Source organism: Chiloscyllium plagiosum, chromosome 1 (genome assembly GCF_004010195.1).
Source record: "Chiloscyllium plagiosum isolate BGI_BamShark_2017 chromosome 1, ASM401019v2, whole genome shotgun sequence".
In the NCBI taxonomy this organism is placed as follows: domain Eukaryota; kingdom Metazoa; phylum Chordata; class Chondrichthyes; order Orectolobiformes; family Hemiscylliidae; genus Chiloscyllium; species Chiloscyllium plagiosum.
Window position 1 is genome coordinate 63,868,088 of NC_057710.1, and position 21,995 is coordinate 63,890,082.

General features: G+C 41.4%; 1 protein-coding gene across 6 annotated transcripts in view; it reads right to left on the minus strand.

Annotated features, from left to right (window-relative positions):
* The window catches only part of LOC122549029 (potassium/sodium hyperpolarization-activated cyclic nucleotide-gated channel 1-like), a 278,409-nt gene that overhangs the window by 209,357 nt on the left and 47,057 nt on the right, over nucleotides 1–21,995 (minus strand). For all 6 annotated transcript variants that reach the window (XM_043688170.1, XM_043688180.1, XM_043688200.1 and 3 more), the window contains exon 2: nucleotides 20,014–20,437. In XM_043688170.1, the coding sequence (XP_043544105.1) occupies nucleotides 20,014–20,437 (424 nt within the window). The remainder of the gene's footprint in view (nucleotides 1–20,013; nucleotides 20,438–21,995) is intronic.

A 21,995-nucleotide genomic window follows, 5' to 3' on the forward strand; every position in this document is an offset into this window, starting at 1 on the left:
TGGAAGAAGAACGCCTCATCTTCCGCCTCGGAACACTTCAACCCCAGGGCATCAATGTGGACTTCAACAGCTTCCTCATTTCCCCTTCCCCCACCTCATCCTAGTTTCTAACCTCCAGCTCAACACTGTCCCCTTGACTTGTCCGGACTTGTCCGACCTGCCCAGCTCCTTTTCCACCTATCCACTCCACCCTCTCCTCCCTGACCTATCACCTTCACCTCCTCCCCCACTGACCCTATGTACTCTATGCTACTCTATCCCCACCCCCACCCTCCTCTAGCTTATCTCTCCACGCTTCAGGCTCTCTGCCTTTATTCCTCAATGGTCTGAGTGGTCTGCTCCCACATTATAGGGATTCTATGAGGCTAGCTAGCCCATTTGCCATATCTTACTAAACCCATTATCTACCTTCCCTGCCCTTTGGTATCTTTCAGGTCCAATTTCTGCCCCACCTTACAATTCCAACAACAACCTGCTACTCAGTGGGGAGCCACTGAAAGACCTGCACTCGCTGTGTCTGCACCACATTTAAAACACCAGTGTGTGCCTGGACAAGCACTGACATTTCGAAGCCCTGCTTTTGATGGATGGTGTCAGAACATGCCAGAATAGGGGAAGATAGTACCACCATTCTCTCTGGTGAACAGGCTGATCCAGATGACTGCCAGACAAGGTCATATCAGCAGACCCTGCCAGCCTGGTCCTGGATAGCCAGCCAGGCCAGTGAGATCTCCAAGTTACAGAGGAACGGCCCGTAGGGCAGCAAGAAGCTCAATGATCTTTTCTGGTCAATAGCATAACTGCCACACTCTTCTGTCTGCTACCTCACATTCACTCCATCTCTGCCACTGTACACACACTCTAACCAAGATTCTAGCACATTTACTATTGCATGTACTATGTTCTCTCACTTGCTATCAGACACCCCTCTCCAATTTCCAACAGCACGAACTCTGCATGACCTCCATGCTATCTCCCTGGAGAATAGTCACATCTGGCTCGAAATGTTAACTCTGTTTCCATCTCCAAGACTCTGCCAGATCTGCTGAGTTTCTCCTGCATTGTCTATGTTTGTTGTGTGTAAATGTTTGTCCTGTTACCTTACATGTGGTAGTTGGTCTCTCTGTGAAGGTGCTAAATGCACTTTCACATCATTCAGTATCACTTCACGGCTTTGTTATGAAGTTCAATGGATGGAGGTCTGTGTTGAGGGTGTACTGCACAATGTGGAAGTGGAGGCATGGTATTAGGTCATACTGAGACCTTTGGTCCTCCTCATCCAACATCCCTAATATTTCCCTACCTCTGTGCTCAAAATGTAGCTGTCAATAAGGTGACTAGCAGTGGCTATGCCAGAGAAAATCAGCCCAAACAAGAAAATCAGTGCAATCAGATGGTTAGAGAGTGTCCCTCTGTGTACAGTACATGGGTCTGTAATTGCAGACCCCTCCCTCACAGTTCAGGTCACTCTACTCCATCCACTCTGAAGGTGGTTTCAGCCATTTTCTTCCCCATTGCACGCTTCCAAGTTGCATTCCGATGAAAGGAGTGACAGTTTGTGCTCCTCTGCCAGTGTGGCTTCCTGCCTCAGCTTGAACTTGCCAGTCAGTTCCAAACGTCCACATCTCCTTCTTAGTAACACATTGTATAAACCCACCTCCCCAAATAACCTCCCCCCAATCCCATCAACAAGTACTTTCACCTGCCTATCTCTCCCACCCAGCCGCTTGCTTTGCTTTGGATCAGACGGTCATTGTAGTGGAGCAGAGAGGGAGGCCAGTCAATCCTTTGAGTTATGCTAATTCTGTTTAGAACTCATCTGTCAGTCTTTGGTCTATCCCCAACAACTTTATATTCATCAAGTATTCTGAAATTTTAAAGGCATTATCAATATATTGAACTGTACAGAACGGCAAAAGTAGTTCTACATTATTAGCAAACTCAGTTATTCCAGTTTCCATACTTTCAAGTTCAACTTATTTTGAGTGTAGTTCAGGAGAATATAACAGTCAGGTATCTGCACACATTCTAGTGGAAGTCTGGAAAGTTTAGATGTGACAAATACATTTTTATCTTTCCTTGGAAATATTTGCATTGTTTGCCTATCATTTTTTTTCAGGAAATATGAAAGTATTTTTATGAAATATGAGGTAACCATGCCTGACCACCACTGAAGCAAAATAGAGATTCTGCCAAAACCAACAGAGACAATCAAAGCATTGATCCAATCAGGGAGAGAAGAGCAGAATGCCAGAGAATAAATGACAGTAGTTGCTTTGGATATCAAATCATCATTTTGGCAAATATGGCAGCAAACAGCCTTAATAAATTTACCATCAGCCTGATGCAAATTGGTTGAATTGGCTTAAGTCACATCTCACACAAAAACAGATACGCGCTTTTGCTGGAAGCTTGTTATCTCAGCCCCATGGTTCAGATAATGCCAAACTTGGACCAACAAGAAAGAAGAAAGAATCAATAAATCAATCAACCCCAGGATATCTCAAAGTGTTTCACAGTCAATTAAGCTCTAGAGGTTCCTCAGGATAGTGTCCAAGGCCCAATTCTCTTCAGCTGCTTCATCAGTGACCTTCCCTCCATCATAAGGTCAGAAGTGGGTATATTTCCTGATTATCACACAATGTTCTGTACTATTTGCAGCTCTTCAGATACTGAACCAAATCCATTAAAGCTCATACAACATTCAGGCTCAAGTTGCTAGGTAACATTTGCCCCACACAAATGCACAGCGATGACCATTTCGAAAAAGAGAGAATTGTATCATCATTCCATGACATTCACTGGAATAATCCTAAATGAATCTTCCAGTGTCAACATCCTGAGTGTTACCTTTGACCAGAAATGGAACCGGAACATTTATGTAAACAATATAGCTACAAGAGCAGATCAGACACTAGAAACTCTGACGCCAGTATCTCACCTCCTGACTCTGCAAATTGAATCATGCAAGTCAGAAGTGCAATGGAATAATCTCACCTTACCTAGATGAGTAACTGATCAACTGTTCCGTCCCAGGTAGTGTTGAATATTTAGCATTTTACAGGTGAATCTTAAGAAGTCTACATTGTGCTCTTGTGTCTTATAGATTAAACAAGGCTTTAAGACAGGAACTAAATAATTGACAAGAATACAAGTTGTCAGAGTACCCCGTCTCTGTAGCCATGGTGATGATGTAAGCTTCTTATCCATGATGATTCTCAGCATGTTGATGGTTGGACACTTTTCGATAGTGGCACTACTGAAGGTTCGTAGAGACAGATATGTCTTTTCTTGCTTGAGGTCATTGTTACCTGATGAATTCTATTTGCCAGTGATTTAAGCAATTTATCTCGAGAGGCAATCTAAACAGTATAGGACTGAGGGAAAATTGTATTTTTTTGGAAGTGTCAACTTGTGGCCTTTTCTGTTGCTTTCCAACCCAATAACCTTCACCACAAAGGAGGACAAGGGCAAATAAATGATGGGCACGTCATCTCCAGGTCACACAGCACTTTAACTCAAATACATAGGGACTGAACTTAACTTCAATGGAAAAGACAATGGAAAAGTGCACTAAAACTGCTTTTGCTTTCACTCTACTATCAGTTTTACTTCTATATCATCATTTATGAGCTGAGGACTTAGACAGAGAATGACAAAATCAAAACAAAAATGAAAATTGCTAGAAGAAGTTGACTGGACCGGCACATCCGTGGGAAGAAAGCAGACTTAATGCTTCAAGTCCGGTGATTCTTCATCAGAACACAAAACTGAATGCAGACAAGTGTGAAGTGATACAGTGTGAAGTCTGAGATGCAACCAGTGAGACCTGTAAAATTAACTAACAACATTCTCCCTGTGTCCGCGTGGGTTTTCTCCAGGTGCTCCAGTTGCCTCCCACAATCCAAAGTTGTGCAGGTTAGGCCTTGAATTGGCCATGCTAAATTGCCCATAGTGTTCAGGAATGTGTAGGTTAGGTGCATTAGTAAAGGGCAGATGTAGAGTAATAGGGTAGAGGAATGGGTCTGGGTTGGTTACTCTTTAGAGGGTCAGTGTGGACCTTTTGGGCCAAATGGCCTGTTTCCACTCTGTAGCGAGTCAATGATTCTAAAGTCTTATCCCTATTGCAGGGATACTGATGGAGTTGCCACAGAGGTGTAAGATGTTCACATAGATCTCAGAGAAGGAACCAACTATTTGAGGATACACCATTGCAAGTTACACAAATGCTCCACCAGTGCTGATACACTCACATTGGTAGAGTCTCAGTTGCAAACTGACTGGGTAAGAATTGGGTGAGAGTGGTGAGAAGCACATCACTTGTGAACAGTAGCAGCTAGTGGAGACAGCTGAAGCTGTGGACAGTTCCCATTAGGAAACTGAGGGCAGCTCCATAGTGATGTTGAGCCACAGGACAGATACTGTCATTTTATTAAAATAATTTATTTCTTGGGACGTGCTATTAAGAGGCCTAGCATTTATTGTCTGCTGATAAATAAGCAGCTGGTGATGAGTTGCAGTCCATTTGGTGGAAGTAGACCCACAGTGCTGTTAGGGAGAGAGTTCTGGAATGTGGTATCCCCATGCAATCGCTGCCCCCAGGTAATAAAGGCTACAGGTGTGGAAGGTGCAATTGCTGAAGCATTAATGAAATGGGTCTTGTATATGTATCCGTGTACATTTAAGATGTTAGAAGGGGTGCCAAACAACAAGGCGGTTTTGTCCTCATTGGTGTCAAGCTTTTTGAGTGTTGTTGGCACCTCACTCATCCAGGAAAGGGGGAGGATTCTATTGCCTGAAGTTTGTTTCATAAATGATGAACAAGCTTTGAGGAATCAGGAGGTGAGTTATTAACTTTGCATTCCCAGCCTCTGATCTGTCATATTAGCCATTGTATCTGTGTGGCTAGGCCAGCTACATTTCTGGTCAGCCGTGTTTGTTACCTTGAGACTTGACCATCTGAATGCACTCACTCTGCCCTTCACATTCTCTCCTCTGTAACACTACTGCCCCTTGTACTTCCTCAAAACAGCCTTTCTCCCAGCATGCCAATGCTTACTGACCTACACAGGTTCCCAGTTAGGCATTTTTAAAACTTTTGAACTTACATCTATGTTTTCAAATCCCTCCAGGTTTCGTACCTCCTTATCTCTTTTATCTTTTCTAGCCCCTCTCATTCTGGCTTCCTAAGCAAGGACAATTGACATACCATTAGTGGCTTTATCTTTTGTTGCTAAGACCTTAAGCTCCAGAATTATGTCCCTTAACCTCACTTTCTTTATCCCTCTTTCCTTAGTAGAATTACCTCTTTGACCAAGATTTCAGATTTATGCCTAAATATATTTTTGCATGGCTCAGTGTCAATTTTTATAATACTCCTGTGAGGTGCCTTAGGACAATAGATTAAGTTGAAGACATTAAGAACATATAGGTTGTTGTTGTAGTCTGAGTCCAAAAAAAGAGGAGTGATGGTAAACTTTTATAGCACCCTAGTCAGGCTTTAGTCAGACTGTACTCTTCAATTCTGGACTTTTCAGTTAGGAAGTATGTCAAGGTCTTTGAGAGTGTGCAGAGGAGATTTATTAAAATGGTACTAAGCTGAGGAATTAGTTTCGGTAGAAGGCTGAAGTAGATTTCTAACAAATGTTGAATATCTTGAATGTTTTTTGTAGAGCAAGCAAGGATAAATCCATTCCCAGTGGCAGACAGTCATCAAAGGACAGGGATTAAAGGCGATTGAAAACTATTTCTCCTTGTCACTTCTGGTTCTTTTGCCAGTGAGTTGCACTGGAGTGCACTGTCTGAATGGATGATGGAAGTGGATTCAATAGCCTGAGTCTAGTGACAATTGGATAAATATTTGAAAGGCAAAATTTTAAGAGCTATAGGGAAAAAGTAGGCAAATGTGATATATTGGTTAGCTCCATAAATGATCCAGCTCAGGAACAATATGCCGAATGGCTTACTCTCTTCTCTATTACAATATGATTCTGTGTTGAAAGTTCCAGAATATTAACTAACACACAATCATTACCAGGTTCAGAAAACGCCTATAGAGCAACTTGGATGAATGATAAGTGTGACTAAGGGGCAACGCATTCATCCTAAGAACAAATTAAAAATCAGCAGAATTACTCTGGAAGTTTCATCATCAATGCAATGTATAATATTTGCAAGCCAACATAGAATATGGTATACAACTGGATTTTATTCAGAAGAACAAACCGAAAAAGCGATGAATTTAACGAGAGCTACAATCTGCGTGCGTGGCTACTAAGGGTAGCTGGTCGTGTCGTTTCGTGGCTAGTTGGTGTTTATGGATATGGATCATTAGCTGTCTTCCTGTTTGTCCTATGTAGTGTTTTGTGCAGTCCTTGCATGGGATTTTGTACACTATGTTGGTTTTGCTCATGCTGGGTATTGGGTCCTTTGTCCTGGTGAGATGTTGTCTGAAAGTGACTATTGGTTTGTGTGCTGTTATGAGTCCTAGTGGTCGTAGTAGTCTGGCTGTCAGCTCAGAAATGTTCTTGATGTATGGTAACGTGGTTAGTCCTTTAGGTTGTGGCATTTCCTCATTCCGTTGTCTTTCCCTTAGGCATCTGTTAATGAAATTGCGGGGGCTCTATTTCTGTGTTTTTAATGATTACAAAGGTGTCATCTACATATCTGACCCAGAGTTTGGGTTGAATTTGCGGTAAGACTGTTTGTTCTAACCTTTGTATTACCGCTTCTGCTATGAGTCCAGATATGGGTGAGCCCATGGGTGTGCCGTTGATTTGTTCATATATTTGGTTTTTGAATTTGAAATGTGTTATGAGGCACAGGTCCAGTAGTTTGAGTATGCAGTCTTTGTTGATAGGTTCCCATCTTGTTGTCTGTTTTGTATGTCCAGCAGGTTGGCTATTGTTTCTCTGGCTAGGGTTTTGTCGATAGAGGTGAACAGTGGCGTTACATCGAATGAGACCATAGTTTCTTCCTTGTCTATATGTATATTTCTGCTGATGTCCAAGAATTTCTGTGTTGACTGTATAGAGTGTCTGGATCCACTGATCAGGTGTTTCAGTTTCTGTTGTAGTTCTTTAGCCAGTTTGTGTGATGGTGTCCCTGGTAGCAACACCATCGTAGCACCCGAGCTACAAATCTTCTCACAAACTTTGAAATTGAACACATACTTTGGTTCTGCCTTCACAAATGAGCACACAAAGTTTCTCCAAGAAAAAGGGTGCAGTGAAGGGGAGAATTGAAGAAATTGGAGTCATAGAGTCATACAGCATGGAAACAGATGCTTTGATCCAAGCAGTCCACGCCGACCATAATCCCAAACTAAACTAGTCCCACTTGCCTGCGCTTCATCCATGTCCCTCCAAACCTTTCCTATTCATGAACTTATTGAAATGTCTTTTAAAACAGAGATGCGGTGAAATTACATCTCTCAAAGGTTTGTGAATGTAGTGGATGCTGGGATATTGAGGAAATTTAGGGAGGAACAAACATTTATAATTAGTTAAAGAATTATGAAGACTGGGCAGGAAACTGGGGTTGAGGCCGAGCTGAGATTAGCCATGATAATATCAAATGGCAGAGCCGGCTGGAGGGGCTGAGTTGCCTACTCCTGCTCCATGCTCTTATGTTCTTGCATTCAAAAGGAAGTGGTGCTGGTAATACTGGATGCATCTTCCAAAATTCTACAGACTCTCTGGAGCAGTTCGTACAGATTGGAGGGTAGCAAATTTAACTCCAGTATTTAAAAGTGAGGAACTGAAAAAGAAGAAAATTATAGAGTAGTTCGCCTAGCATAAGAAGTGCAGAAAATGCCAGAGTTTCATAAAATCCCTACAGTGTTGGCCATTTAGCCCAACAAATCCACTCCGACCCTTTGAAGAGTAACCCATCCAGACCCATTCCCCTCCCCTGTTACTCTACATTTCCCCTGACTAATGCAACTAACCTACACATTCCTGAACACTATGGGCAATTTAGCATGGCCAATTCACCTACCCTGCACATCTTTGGACTGTGGGAGGAAACCGGAGCACCCAGAGGAAACCAATGCAGACATGGGGAGAATGTGCAAACTCCACACAGACAGTCGCCCCAAGGCTGGAATTGAATCCGGGCCCCTGGCGCTGTGAAGCAGCAGTGCTAACCACTGAGACAGGAACATGAACATTTAAAACACTGTTAGCATGATTTGACAAAGCCAGCATGAGTTTTTTGAATTTTTTAAAGATATGACTAGTGGAATAGATATGGTAGAACCCATGGAGTTTCAAAAGGCTTTGGATAAGGTCCCTTACAAGAGGTTAGTAGGCAAAGTTAAATTATATCAGATGGAGGTAACGTGGATGGTATGGCATGGATTCAGAGTTGGTTGACAGACAGGAAACAGAGACTGGGAATAAATGAGTCTGTTTTTCAAGTGGCAGACAGTGACAAGTGAGGTATTGCAAGATCAGTTCTTGAGGCCTAGCTATTCAAGATGTATACAAATAACCTGGATGAGGGAACAAATACAACATTTCCAAGTTTGCTGATGACACAAACTTGGACAGGATTGTGAGTTGTGATTGATTGATTTATTGTTGTCACATGTTTCGAGATACAGTGAAAAGTGTTGTTTTGTATGCTATACAGGCAGATCACACAGTAAAAGTGTGTCAGATTAGCAGAACAGAGTGCAGGACATAATGTTACAGCCATACAGAAGGTGCAGAGAGAGAGATCAGAATTAACGCTTGAGAGGTCCATTCAACAGGCTGATAATATTGAGTAAGAAGCTGTTCTTGAATCTATTTGTACGTGTATTCAAACCTTTATTTCTTCTATCCAACAGAAGAGGGTGTAAGAGAGTATAACTGGTGTGGGAGGGGTCTTTGATGATGTTGGCTGCTTTCCCGAGGTAGTGGGAAGTATAGATGGAGTCAATGGATGGAAGGCTGGTTTGCGTGTTAGACTGAGCTATGTTCATGACTCTCTGTAGTTTCTTGCAATCTTGGGAAGAGCAGCACCATGCTGTGATGCATTCAGAGAGCATGCTTTCTATGGTGCATCTATAAAAATTGGTAAGAGTCCTTGTGGACTTGCTGAATTTCCTTAGCCTCCTGAGGAAGTACAGATGTTATTGTGCTTTCTTGACCATCATGTTGACATGGGTGGACCAGGACAGATTGTTGGTGATCATCACTCCTAGAAACATGACACTCTCGACCATTTCTCCCTCAGTACCATTGATGAAGATAGGGGCATGCCCTCCACTCCACTTCCTGAAGTCAGTGACGAGCTCCTTCATTTTGCTGACATTGAGGAGAAATTGTTGTCTTCACACCATGCTGCTAAGCACTTCATCCCTTTCCCATATTCTGTCTCATCATTGTTTGAGATCTGACCTACAACAGCCATGTCATCAGCAAACGTGTAAGGTGGCGAAATCTGGCCACACAGTTGTGAGTGTATAAAGAGTATAATGGGGGGTGTGAGTACACAGCATTGCTGGGCACTGGTGTTGAGGATTATGGTGGACAAGGTGTTGTCACCTATTCTTACTGATCGCAGATTATGGCTGAGGAAGTCATGGATCCAGTTACAGGTGGAAGAGCCAAGACCTAGATCTCAGAGGCTTTATGATGAGTTGGACAAGTTGCATTAGTAGGCAAACACACAGCAGATGCAGTACACACGGCTAAATGTGATGCTATACACTTTGGTGTGAGAAACAGAAAGGAAGGGTATAATTTTAATGATAATATATTGGGAAGTGTGGATGTACAAAAGGATCTGGGTTAGGGTTAGGGTTAGGTTTATCATACACCAGTCACTGTAAGTAGGCAGGGAGGTGTAGCAAGCAATTAGAAAGGCAAATGGTACATTGGCCTTTACTGAAAGAGGATTTCAGTTCAGTTTATATCCATTTTGCTTTTGTTATTTGTTACTTTCTCAAAAGCCACTAGTCACTAAAATTTCCTGCCTAAGGGCATTGTGAGTCTACCTATTGCACATGGATTGCAGCATTCCAAGAAGGCAGCTTATCATCACCTTCTCAAAGCAACTATGGATGGGAAAGCAATGCAATCCGTGTTGCCCACATCCCATAAGTGAACATTTTAAAAAAAGACAAAGAGATAATAAAGTCCATCTAAATTACCTTGTAGTATTCTGAAAGTCACATGATTTTAATAATTATGGAACTGTTGACAGATCATTGCAATCCAACTTTGATTAAGCCAGAAGAGACACAAATGTGACAGGAGGATAATTCTCAGTCATTGGAACTCACAGGTCCAAAGTCAAACAACTGAAACCGCTCTCCTTTCACATGATTCATTCCTTACCTGCACTGATGAAATATTTGTGAGTTCATTTAAGAGAATTATACTTCAATAATGCTGACACATATACCACATATACACTTATTTCCATATATGGAGTAAACCCCAGATTACAGCATCATCTATGATATTAAGAATGGAAAAGAGGCAAATCAGGAAGCAGTGATCATATGAAACCATGAGTTTTAAAGTAAAAAGATTATAGAAGGAAGACTAAGAATGTCAGAATTATTATTTGAGGCGCTAATAAAGTAAGCTTTAGAAGTGGAGACTATGATAAGTCCTGATCTTGTAAGAATGGGCAGGATATATCATGCGTCAAAAGGTGAACAGACCAAGAAAGGGAGGTCGCAGAAATGCTGGGATCCACAGAGAGCCTGACTGTCACACACAGAATATAAATATCATATTTAACCTCGACTATTGGAATGCTAGTTATTAAATAAATCCTGTTAGTTTGTATTCCAAATTAGTGATTGTTCTGTGTGTCCTTAAGATTAGTTCCCTGCAGGAATTTTCTTTTCTGGGGTTTGGCATAATGTTGAAATCCCAATACAAATATATCATCTGCAAACCTTATTATTAACTGCGTCTTTCAGATTACAATTACTGCACCAGACATCACCGCAGGTACAGCCTTCAACACAGATGCAGCTCTGCAATGCAGTAACTAACAAACTGAGAGACTCTCAAGCATGCACATTCAAGAATTCAAATGCACACTCACCATGATTGGAGAGTCTCGTCTATCTATTAGTTTTAACCTTAGTTCTAGCCACAGAGGAGGTCTGCAGATTAACTGCTAATATCTGATACACTTCAGTTGCAGTCTCTTAGGAGAACTTCCACCTTCTGACTTAGACTGAAATACAACATCCTTCCATAATTACCAAGGACAGTGCTACTCCTCCTCTGTAAAATGCCAATTCTTTTTTAACGAAACTTAGCTTGCAGCCTCTTTGAAGGCTTGCTGCTCTTTGGCACTGGTGTTATTCGCCAACCAACACTGGGAGAATGTATGAAGTCATGTTAAAATGCATTGGACTCTCAATTGCTCCATCAGAATTTTGACTTCTAATGAGATTCCTGCCTGGTTATAACAAGGATCTGATTTAGCAACTAAAACCCAAGTGTAAGAATCTTGGCTAATATCACTGTGGCACTGAACGAATGTAGTTCCTAACCATGGGGGTGAGTAGCTTGCAGAAAACTTGCAGTTGGCAGTGATCCGTGTATCTGCTGTCCATGTCCTTCTAGTTGGAAGTAGATGTAGGTTTGGAAGGTGCTAAGGAGCCTTGGAAAATTTCCACAGTGCACCTTGTATTTTTGATACTGAGCATCATGGATGAAGGGACTGAATGTTGAAGATGGTTGCCTTGCCCTGGATGTTGTCAAGCTTCTTGAGTGTTGTCGCAACTGCACTCATTTGAGCATTGGGGAGATAGGAGGTGAGTTACTTGACTGCAAAGTTGCTAATCTCTGACACACAGTTGTGGCCACACAGTTTATATGGCTAATCCAGTCCAGCTTCTGGTCAATGGTAAGCCTCAGGATGTTGATAATAGGGGATTCAGTGATGGTGATGCCATTGAGTATCAAGGGGCGGTGGTTAAATTCTCTTTTACTGGAGATGGCCATTCGTTGGCACTGAACATTGCTGAAGCCTCAGGCTCTTTGAGGGCCACACAGTATACTCAACCCAATAACACAATAGAGCCATTAACCTGGAGACTATTAAGGTCGGGGAACCCCGGTCTGATCGATGAATGAGTTTTGGTGCAAGAATCAAGTTAGAGCACTTCAGATTCCCATAGTTGCTTAGGAAGATCCTTTCTCCTAGTACAGTGACCACAATCACATTTACGTGCTCAAAGGGTAGGAGAAACTACAAACAGTTTTAGGAAAAGCAACAAAATATTTATTGTCGACTCACATTTCTCCAATGCAAAATGCAACATGTTTGCTAAGGCTTGAAATGAAAACAGCAGGCCTGGCAGCTTCTATAGAAAAAGAATCTGAGTTTATTTCTCAAGTGAAATCTGAGTCTTCTTCAGAAATCTTAATGCTGTTCTTCAAAAGTATGTTAAGATAATCCTCTGTGCTGGTGTCCTCACTGTTCTAAGTATTTCTGATTAGGCATTACACAATAGGTAAATTCATTATGTCAAGTATGTTATCTCCTAAAAAAAAGTTTTCTTTTTATGTACCTGTGGTTAATAAAAGAAAGAACAAATTGCCAATATTCCCATTTTAAGGAAATTCTTTTAATTAAGATGATGCTGTAGCTGGGCAGGTTCCTTTTTACACCTTTCCTCAAACCAACATCATGGCATGAGGTAATTTATGCAAATTATCTGGCTTAATTGGATCATTCCCTCGCCAGTAAATATGCTTAAAATAATGTTTTGCCAACAGCATCCCACATGACAGCAGAAACTTACAAGTTCCATTTCCTATAAACATAATTGTAATACAACTTCAGGTGCAGTCAATCTGTTAGTGAAGAGTTGAGACACAGCGCTCTGCATCCTCAGTCTCTGTACTAATAGCAGTTTTCCTCCACGGTATTCCTGCCAAAACATTCTTCAGGCATTCCTTAGTGTGCCGCATTGTTTGTGTATGGACAAGGCATCTTGTGATGTACATTCCGTTAGTATCAACCTATGTCAAAATGATTTGGAAAGGTGCAGATATAATTTGCAAAGCTGATGTCAGGAATCTTGATTTAATTAGAAAATAAACCTTGTCTTCCATATTCCAGCTTTGTTTGTAATGTGAGGTTTAGAATTGGACAAACATTGCAACAGCTCAGACCCAAGCTAGAAATGGTTTTGCTAACTTAACAAGTATCTACATAAAAGACAAGGATCCATTAAAGCTGACATTTTAATGGTATTCTGTCAAGGGCCAGCAAGTTCATACTAGTGTATAGCAAGCTAGCACTCACTGTCTTCTCAACCTTTCCCCTCTCCTGGGGCTGGTGACCCTCAGGGTAATCCACACCAGTCATCATTCTCTCTAATGAGAGAGCAGCTCATTGAAATGGGTTGGTGAGCTCAGATGGATGGATTGCATTGCAAAGTGATTTCAACAGCACGGGGTTCAATTCCCACACCAGTAGACATTATCATTGAGGATTCTCCTTCTCAACATCTCCCCTTGCCTGAGGCATGATGCCCTGCATTAAACCATCATCCGTGTTCTTTCTCTAATGAGATATTCACCCTATGCTCTGGTAAAAGTAAGGCAAATTTACAATTCTAATCCAAGCTTCGTTCTCACTGTTCGCGTGGAGTGGTCATAATCCCATTCCAATGCTGAATAATTTGTTCAATATTCAATTATTTACTGAGAAAACACAGGCTGCCCTTAAGTTTTGTTTTTCAACTCATTTTCACAAGGTGTTCACTCATTCTGATGGCAAAACTATCAACATTTTCAAACTATAATTTTCAAAACAACAATAGTCCAGTTCTACTTCTGAAATGTTGCCCAAGAGTTTAATGTGAAAACTTATTTTGCTCAATGTGCTATGTACTTTGATTTGGCACAGGAAATACGCTCCGAGGAAACTGAACAGTAAGTACTTCAGGTGGGAAATAGGAATTGTCCTTCTCACCACAGCCTCTGAGGTCTTCTGATTATTCATGGTTGAAGGAAAACGCACCACAAAAATAAAAACAGAGATTGCTAGAAACGCTCAGCAGGTCTGGCAGCATCTGTGAAGAGAAATCAGAGTTAACATTTCAGGTCCGATGACCCGAGACAGGGTTTTGAGGAAGGGTCACTGGACCTGAAACGTTAACTCTGATTTCTCTTCATAGATGCTGCCAGACCTGCTGAGTTTTTCCAGCAATTTCTGTTTTTGTTTCTGATTTACAGTGACCACAGTTCTTTTGCTTTTTATTTAGTACCACAAAAATGTATTTTTTGTTCTTCACCTGCAGTCTGTTCCTAGGCCTGCAACATATTTCCATGTGTATCCAATGGGAGATATTTGCTTCATCAGTCTTTAAGTACTGCTTTGATGGAGCACTGAACATTGACAGGCAATGGGAAAATAGGCCAACTGGTTCATCAGTCCAGCCTCTTTATAATGGTGATGCTACAACTGGCCCTACTACATATGCAACTTCGGGACTCCCACCCTCAAAATCCCAGGAAATCTCAGTAGCATGATGATAGTTAATGGGTCATTTTCCACTTCCCTCCTTCACTGTGCATGAAAGTAATAATATTCCCTCCATTAATATATGTGCATTCACAGAGGGACTATCAGGAACCGGTGGAGTAGCTTGTATATGAAGTTAGTGTCTCAAAGAGAGACCACCATAGAAGGTAATACTGCACAAAGACCTCAGTATTGCAGAGATATTAGATATTCATTCCAATAACAACCTGGTCAAGATCTGGTACTGAGTCAGAGAACGTGTCAAAGTTATTACTCTATTCGATACAATTATTGTGCTATTTTACATAGATGTTTAATCACTATCAAATGTATAATGATAGCTAGATACAATTGTTCTTCCAGGTATTCTCTCAATTGACTAATATGTGTGAAAGATACACCGTCAATTTGTAAACAGTAATTGCTGAGAATGTGCATAGCATTCTATCATCATTCTGTTAGTGGATAATGAATTGGGTTTGGTAGTAATATTTTCAGATGTCCAATAAAACAAAAGATATATGTATCGAGCTGAATATTCAAATTATGGAGCATAAATCTTTCCATTATTAGCTGTACCTTTTAATCTACATCTCACAAAAGCAAAGCTAAAAATCACACAACACCAGGTTATAGTCCAACAGTTTATTTGGAAGCACTAGCTTTGTAAGTGCTGCTTCTTCATCGGGTGGTTGTGGAGCAGGACCATAAGACACAGAATTTATAGCAAAAGGGTAACAGTGTCATGAAGCTGAAATATATTAAACAAACTTAGATTAAGTGTTTCATCTTTTAGGATGGTTTTGCTAGTTTCAGTTTTAAAAAAATCTAAATCCCAGAATTCCTTTTAAGTCATATTCTCAAAATAACTTCAGGTTTTCTAACAAAATCTGTCATCTCAACTCAGACAATGCTTTAAAGGTGTGAGATAAAAGTCTGTGTCCCAGTTGAGTCAGACTGATTTTATTTCTAAAGTGGGATCTACAGTATCTTACATAGATTGCCTGTAGATTATGCATTTTTTGAGAAAAATAAAAGATCATTCTGCAAATACAGATTCACCCCATAAACTTATATGTGTGTACATGCAGGAGAGACAAAATGAGGGTGTGTATGTAAGTGTGTTCATGTGGGTGTGAATGCATGTGAAAAGTGTGCTGCAATTATGCGTAAGCAGAGGGTGATAGCCAAGTTCGGTACCCATGAGGATGGTCTCAACTGGGACGTTCGGTTCATGTCACACCACAGATGACCCCATTGCACTACACACACACACACACTCATATGCAGCCAACATACACCCACACACTCACACCCATGCACGTACCCTCTCACAGGCATATACCCCATCACATTCACACACACACTTTTACCAAGCTTACACACACTTGCATGCACACTGTCTCACATGCACTCACACCCACACGAACACACTCACATACACACACTCACTCTGTCTCTCCTTCATGTACACGCATATAAGTTTATGAAGTGAATCTGTATTTGCAGAATTTTATTTTATTTTGCTCAAAAAATGCATAACCTACAGTTAATCCACATAAGATTCTGTAAATCACACTTTAGAAATAGAACCAGTCTGACTCAAGACTGGGGCACAGACTTTAAGCTCACACCTTTAATTCATTGTCTGAGCTGAGATGATACATTTTGTTAGAAAACCTGAAATTATCTTGAGAATTATGACTTAACAGGAGTTCTGGGATTTAGATTTTAATGAAACAAAACTAGCAAAACCATTCTAAAAGATGAAAGACTCAATTTAGGTTTGTGCAATATATTTCAACCACGTGACCCTGTAACCCTTTTGCTGTAAATTCTGTGTCTTATAGTCCTTCTACACAACTACCTGATGAAGAAGCAGCGCTCTGAAAGCTAATGCTTCCAAATAAACCTGTTGGACTATAACCTGGTGTTGTATGATTTTTAACTTTGTCCGCCCCAGTCCAACACTGGCTCCTCCAAATCATGTTCACAACAGCAACATTCCAGCACCAGGCTGATATTTATAATTCATTTCGACTTTCCCTGAACAAGACTGGCAAATTAGTATCAGTTCCTATTGAATCCTGCAACAGTATTGACCAATGTGTTCACATCTATTGAGATTTGGGCAGAAATTCTCTGAACCAAAACATCTTTGGATTTGGACAAAGGATGAACAATTTTTTCCTTCTTGGATAGCCTCGTGGTTGAGGATGATTTAGTTTTACACTTAAAATGAGCTCTCAGCTGATTCAAGAGTTCAATGCACAATCTGAAGTCTCTGTTACAGGTAATGCAAATAGTAGTTTGGGGAGTGGGAAGATGGGATGCCCAGAATGCCCCATGTTCCTTCTTCTGTTAATGTTTGGCTTCATCTTGCTGTCAGCGATGAGATTTGAGGAAACGGTGTGTATCCAAATGGCTTCCTTCTACTTTCTCAGCCTTAGGCCAGGGTTTCCCAAGTGTTGATGGGGGATGTCACACTTTCTCAGGGAGACATAACCTCTGCCCTTCTGGTCCTCGCTTGCCATGTCAAAACTCTGAGTAGAGCATGTGTTTTAGGAGTCTTATGTCAGGCCTCTCCAGCAGAACTAATCGAATGTGCTCAATGCTTCAATCCTGGGAACGTTCGCCTCAGTGAGAACATGACATTATTGTGCCTGTCTGCCAATGGATTTACAAGATCTTATAGAGGCAAGGCTGGTAGTGCCTCTGAGGATGTGAGGCACCTGCTGCACATCTTTGAGCCATATAAGAGGGTGTGTATCACAACTGCTCTGTAGATCATGAGCTTGATGCTGGGGTTGAAGTCCAGGTCTTTTAAATAGTCACTTCCTTGAGTGACTGAAGGCTGTGCTGGCAAACTGAAGGCCATGTCGAACCTCATTGTGGATTACTGCCCTTGTCAGTAAGCTCCCAAGGTATGGAAAATGGTCCACATTGTCCAACACCTCATGATGGATTTCACAACCAGCAACCAGGGTCAGGTTGGTGGAGGACCTTCACCTTAGGAATATTTAAAGCAAGATGCGTGCTGTCACATTCCTCGGTGAAGGTCTTGATGATGGTTTGGAGCTTGGACTCTCCATGTGTGCAGCCTCAAACATCACCTGTGTTCTGTCCCTCAATGATAGAGATTGGGATGACCTTGAAATGGGCTGGCAGCCAGTACAGGTTGAACAGTTCTGGAGAATAGTTCCACTCAGCAGGGAGCTCCCAGAGGGAATGTAGACTTACACATTCCTGGTAAATGTGAATTGGATCCATGGTATATCTGTTGATCAGGATCACTGCTTTTATATAATCACAGAACAAGTGGAGAATGCCAACAAGCTTTTGGGAGTAACCTAAACAGAGAAGGACGTTGTACAGTTCCTCATTATTGACTGTTTCAAAGTTTTAGTGCAAAGAAGACATGTAGAAAGGTTGGTGCTGTTAACTGCATTTCTCTTGTAGTTACTGAGTAATGAAAATCCTATGGTTGTAGTCCTTAAAGGGCAGAATCCACTTTGAGGATTTGCCACTGGGGGAAGACAATTGAGGAGGGTTCTTGTAATAACCTTCTTATAGCCGACAGCAAGGAAACTTCTCTGTCATTACTATAGTCTGACCTTTCACATTTCTTGAAGATGAACATGATTGCAGCATTGCTGAGATCTCCTGCCACACCCTTTATCTTCTAGATAATGGAAATAAAGTCATGTAATCATACCAACACAGCGTATGTGTTCGTAGATTCATAGGCCCTTTGAGCCTGCACCACCATTCAATATGATCATGGCTGAATATGCAATTCCGGTATATTTTATGGCTTTGGATTCCATCTGTTCCTGACACTTTATTGTTCTTTAGCATCTCTTCGCAGGTACATCTAATGGAGGCCATGGGGGAAGATCAGGTGCTGTGGGTACTCTGCACCTCTGGGTCAGTGAGAGTTTTCAGCCTGGCTGAATAGAGCTCTCCAATCAGGCTGTTTGAGTACTACAGTTTTATTTTCTCATGGCAATATTTCTCTTGTCATCGCTGTTTTGGAGCAACATTGATATTTATCTCAGAGAAAATTAGGAGGCGGGTCCATTCAGTAATCATTAACTCTTGTTGAGGTTTAGGTGATGTACATATCCTTGTAGCCCATTGTTCAGATGATGATGTACTCCAGCGTTTTGCAGTGAGATGTTGCCAGGAGGCCTTGTACCCCCCTCTTTGGTGAATGAGGTTTTGATGCTGATATCAGCCCTGTTTCAAGCATTTTGTCGAGAGCAAGGTATCATTACTGTTGGATCTCCCTAACCCCTCTCTGCCGATTATATTTCTCCTGAGGTCCATGTCCTTTCCAACCCTGGATTGTCACCCTTCAGACTGTCCAGGATTGGAGTACAGTTGCTCTCTCAAATTGACTGTAGTATCCAGCGTTGGGATATACATGCTGAGGACTGTAGTGCATGGGGCCTGGGCAAGGTGAACTGAAGAATCATGAAGCATTTGTTAACCCCACAAGTGGAGTCTCTGAGATGGCCAATTAGTCTGTCTTTCACAGTGAAGCCAACCCTTGGAGGCAGGTACTCTTCTTCCAGAAGAAGGTATAACAGCAATCTTGTTCCCGCTGCTTGCCAGTGGTATCAATGTTGAAAAGGCTGAGGTCCCTGGCAACGATGGCTAAATGTCATCCTGGTCTGTCACTATTGAATTTGAGCATGAATGTCCAGACATTTCAGATTTCAAACTTTGAGATGATTGTGTATGAAAGTTTTTAACATGGGGTGGTCATTGTACACTAGCTCTTGTGGATTGGTCCAAAGATGTCCATGAGGACTGGAGACTAGACTCCACTGTGTCAGCCTGGGGTATACAAGCAGACATACATCTACTGTAAACATTGCTGCTGAAAGACCATTTCCTCAGAGTCGTTGAGTGGGGTTGTATTTCAGGTTTTTAAGATTTTAACCTTCCTTATCTGCTCTGGTTCCACCAATGGTGCAGAGTTAAGATTTCTCCAGTTAGAATGGACACTTCTATTAACCCTGTTTGCCTGCCTGTGCAGAGAGATATGGACAAACTATGGAAGATGGGGGTGTCAAAGGGTCTTTGGCCACAGGAGGGGTGAAGAGACCATGGCTGGACACAGACTGTTCAGTAAGACCCAGGGACATTCACCATGCTCAGCTAGGCCCGAATTCTGAGCCATGCTAACATGTAAGTTGCCTTTTCAAAATAAGCTTTAAATATTTACAAATCCATCAACTCCTGATGAATATTTTAGAATTTCTTTGCTCCAGTTGCAATTAATTAGAGTCTAAGCAATGTGTGACTGACTATTTTCACAAGTTGATTGAACATTGCTTATTGGAAGGCAGTCAGGGCAAATTCACCTCTAACCTTTACAGTATAGTTTACATTGTTACCAAACCAAAATGCTTTGTAACAATACCATCAGTGTGGTTTAAAGAAATAATTAAAAATAGCTTCTCAAATTGCAATCTGACCCACGATTTAAAAGATTAAGAAGTCCCTTACCTCCTCCCACTGGTGGATATATCGTATAAGTCTTGAAAGTCTTAATAATCGCAAGAGACTAAGGATTTTTGTAAACCTCACAATTCTCAGTGCTCTGGCAGTCTTGTAAACATCAGAATCAAATCCTTTTTCTATAATCAGGAAGATATAATCCACTGGTATAGAAGAAATAAAGTCAATGATAAACCAGCTCTTTAAGTATTTCCACTTGATAACATTTGGGTCCAGTATAATTTCGGCATTATCTTCGACAACAATTCCAGTTCTAAAATTGACAATCAGGTCCAAAAGGAAGAAGGTGTCAGATGCAACATTAAAAACAATCCAAATGGTTGACGTTGACTCAGTGAAGAAGGTGATTCCCACAGGAATAATGATGAGATTTCCAACCATAAGCATCAGCATTATCAAATCCCAATAAAACCTATTAAAAAAAGGAAAAATAGAAAACAGTAAGTGGAAGAAACCATGGTTTTTCTTGTTGTTGGTTAGATTTGACAGTAATTGTTAATTCAGTGTACACAATACACCAACTTAAAAGAACTTGAATCACCTCTGAAAAGTATCTGTGTATTTCATTCAAACTTCCGGTTCAAGAGGTACATATGTGCTGCCAAGACAGTGACAAGGATACTCCTATCCACCCTAAACTGTCCCACACAGCACCAAAATAAAAATCCACCAGAAATTCAAATGTGATATTTTCCTGTGCAAGCTTCTTTTTAGCCATTTTTAGAACATAGAATGTAGAACATAGAAAAGTACAGCACAGAACAGGCCCTTTGGCCAACGACGTTGTGCCAAGATTTAATCCTAATGTAAAATATAGTAACAACCTACACACCCCTCAACTCACTGCTATCCATGTGCATGTCCAGTAGTCACTTAAATGTCCCCAGTGACTCTGCTTCCACCACCACCGCTGGTAACGCATTCCATGCATTCAGAACTCTCTGCGTAAAGAACCTACCTCTGACGTATCCTTTATACCTTCCTCCTAATATCTTCAAACTATGACTTCACGTACCAGTCAATCCTGCCCTGGGGAAAAGTCTCTGGCTATTGACTCTATATATTCCTCTCATTATTTTGTACACTTCTATCAGGTCTCCTCTCTTCCTCCTTCTCTCCAGAGAGAAAAGTCCGAGCTTATTCAACCTTTCTTCATAAGGCAAGCCCTCCAGTCCAGGCAGCATCCTGATAAACCTTCTTTGCACCCTCTCCAAAGCCTCTGTATCTTTCCTACAGTAGGGGGACCAGAACTGGACACAATATTCCAAATGTGGTCTCACCGGGGACTTGTAGAGCTGTAGCAAAACCTCGCGGCACTTAAACTCTATCCCGCTGTTGATGAAAGGCAAAACACCATATGCTTTCTTAATAACCCTAGGCATTTTTAAAATGCCTATTTTTATGATACATTTTCAAAAATGATCTCAGTCCAGCATCAGTACTCAGTATAAAGAAAACCAGGGCAAGACATATAAAGTTAATGGTTGGGCTCTAGGAAGTGTGACTGAACATAGACCTCGGGGTGCAGGTGCATTGTTCCTCGAAAGTGAAGTCACAGGTAGACGGGTGGTTGAGAAAGAGTTTTGCACATTTGCCTTCATTGATCAGTCCATTGAGTAAAGGAGTTGGAAGGTCATGTTGCAGCTATACAGGACATTGGTGAGGCCACTTTTAGAATACTGTGTTCAATTCTGGTCTACTTGCTGAATGAAAGATATTGTGAAGTTTGAAAGGGTTGCAAAGATTTACAAGAATGTTGCCAGGTTTGGAGGGTTTGAACTACAGGGAGAGGCTGAATTTTCCCTGGAACATTGCAGGCTGAGGGGTGACTTCATAGAGATTTATAAAATCATGAGGAGCATGGGTAGGGTGAATAGCCAAGGTCTTTTTCCAAGGGTAGGGGAGGGCATAGGTTTAAGGTGAGAGGGGAAAGATTTAAAAGGGACTGAAGGGCAAAGCCTTTTCACACA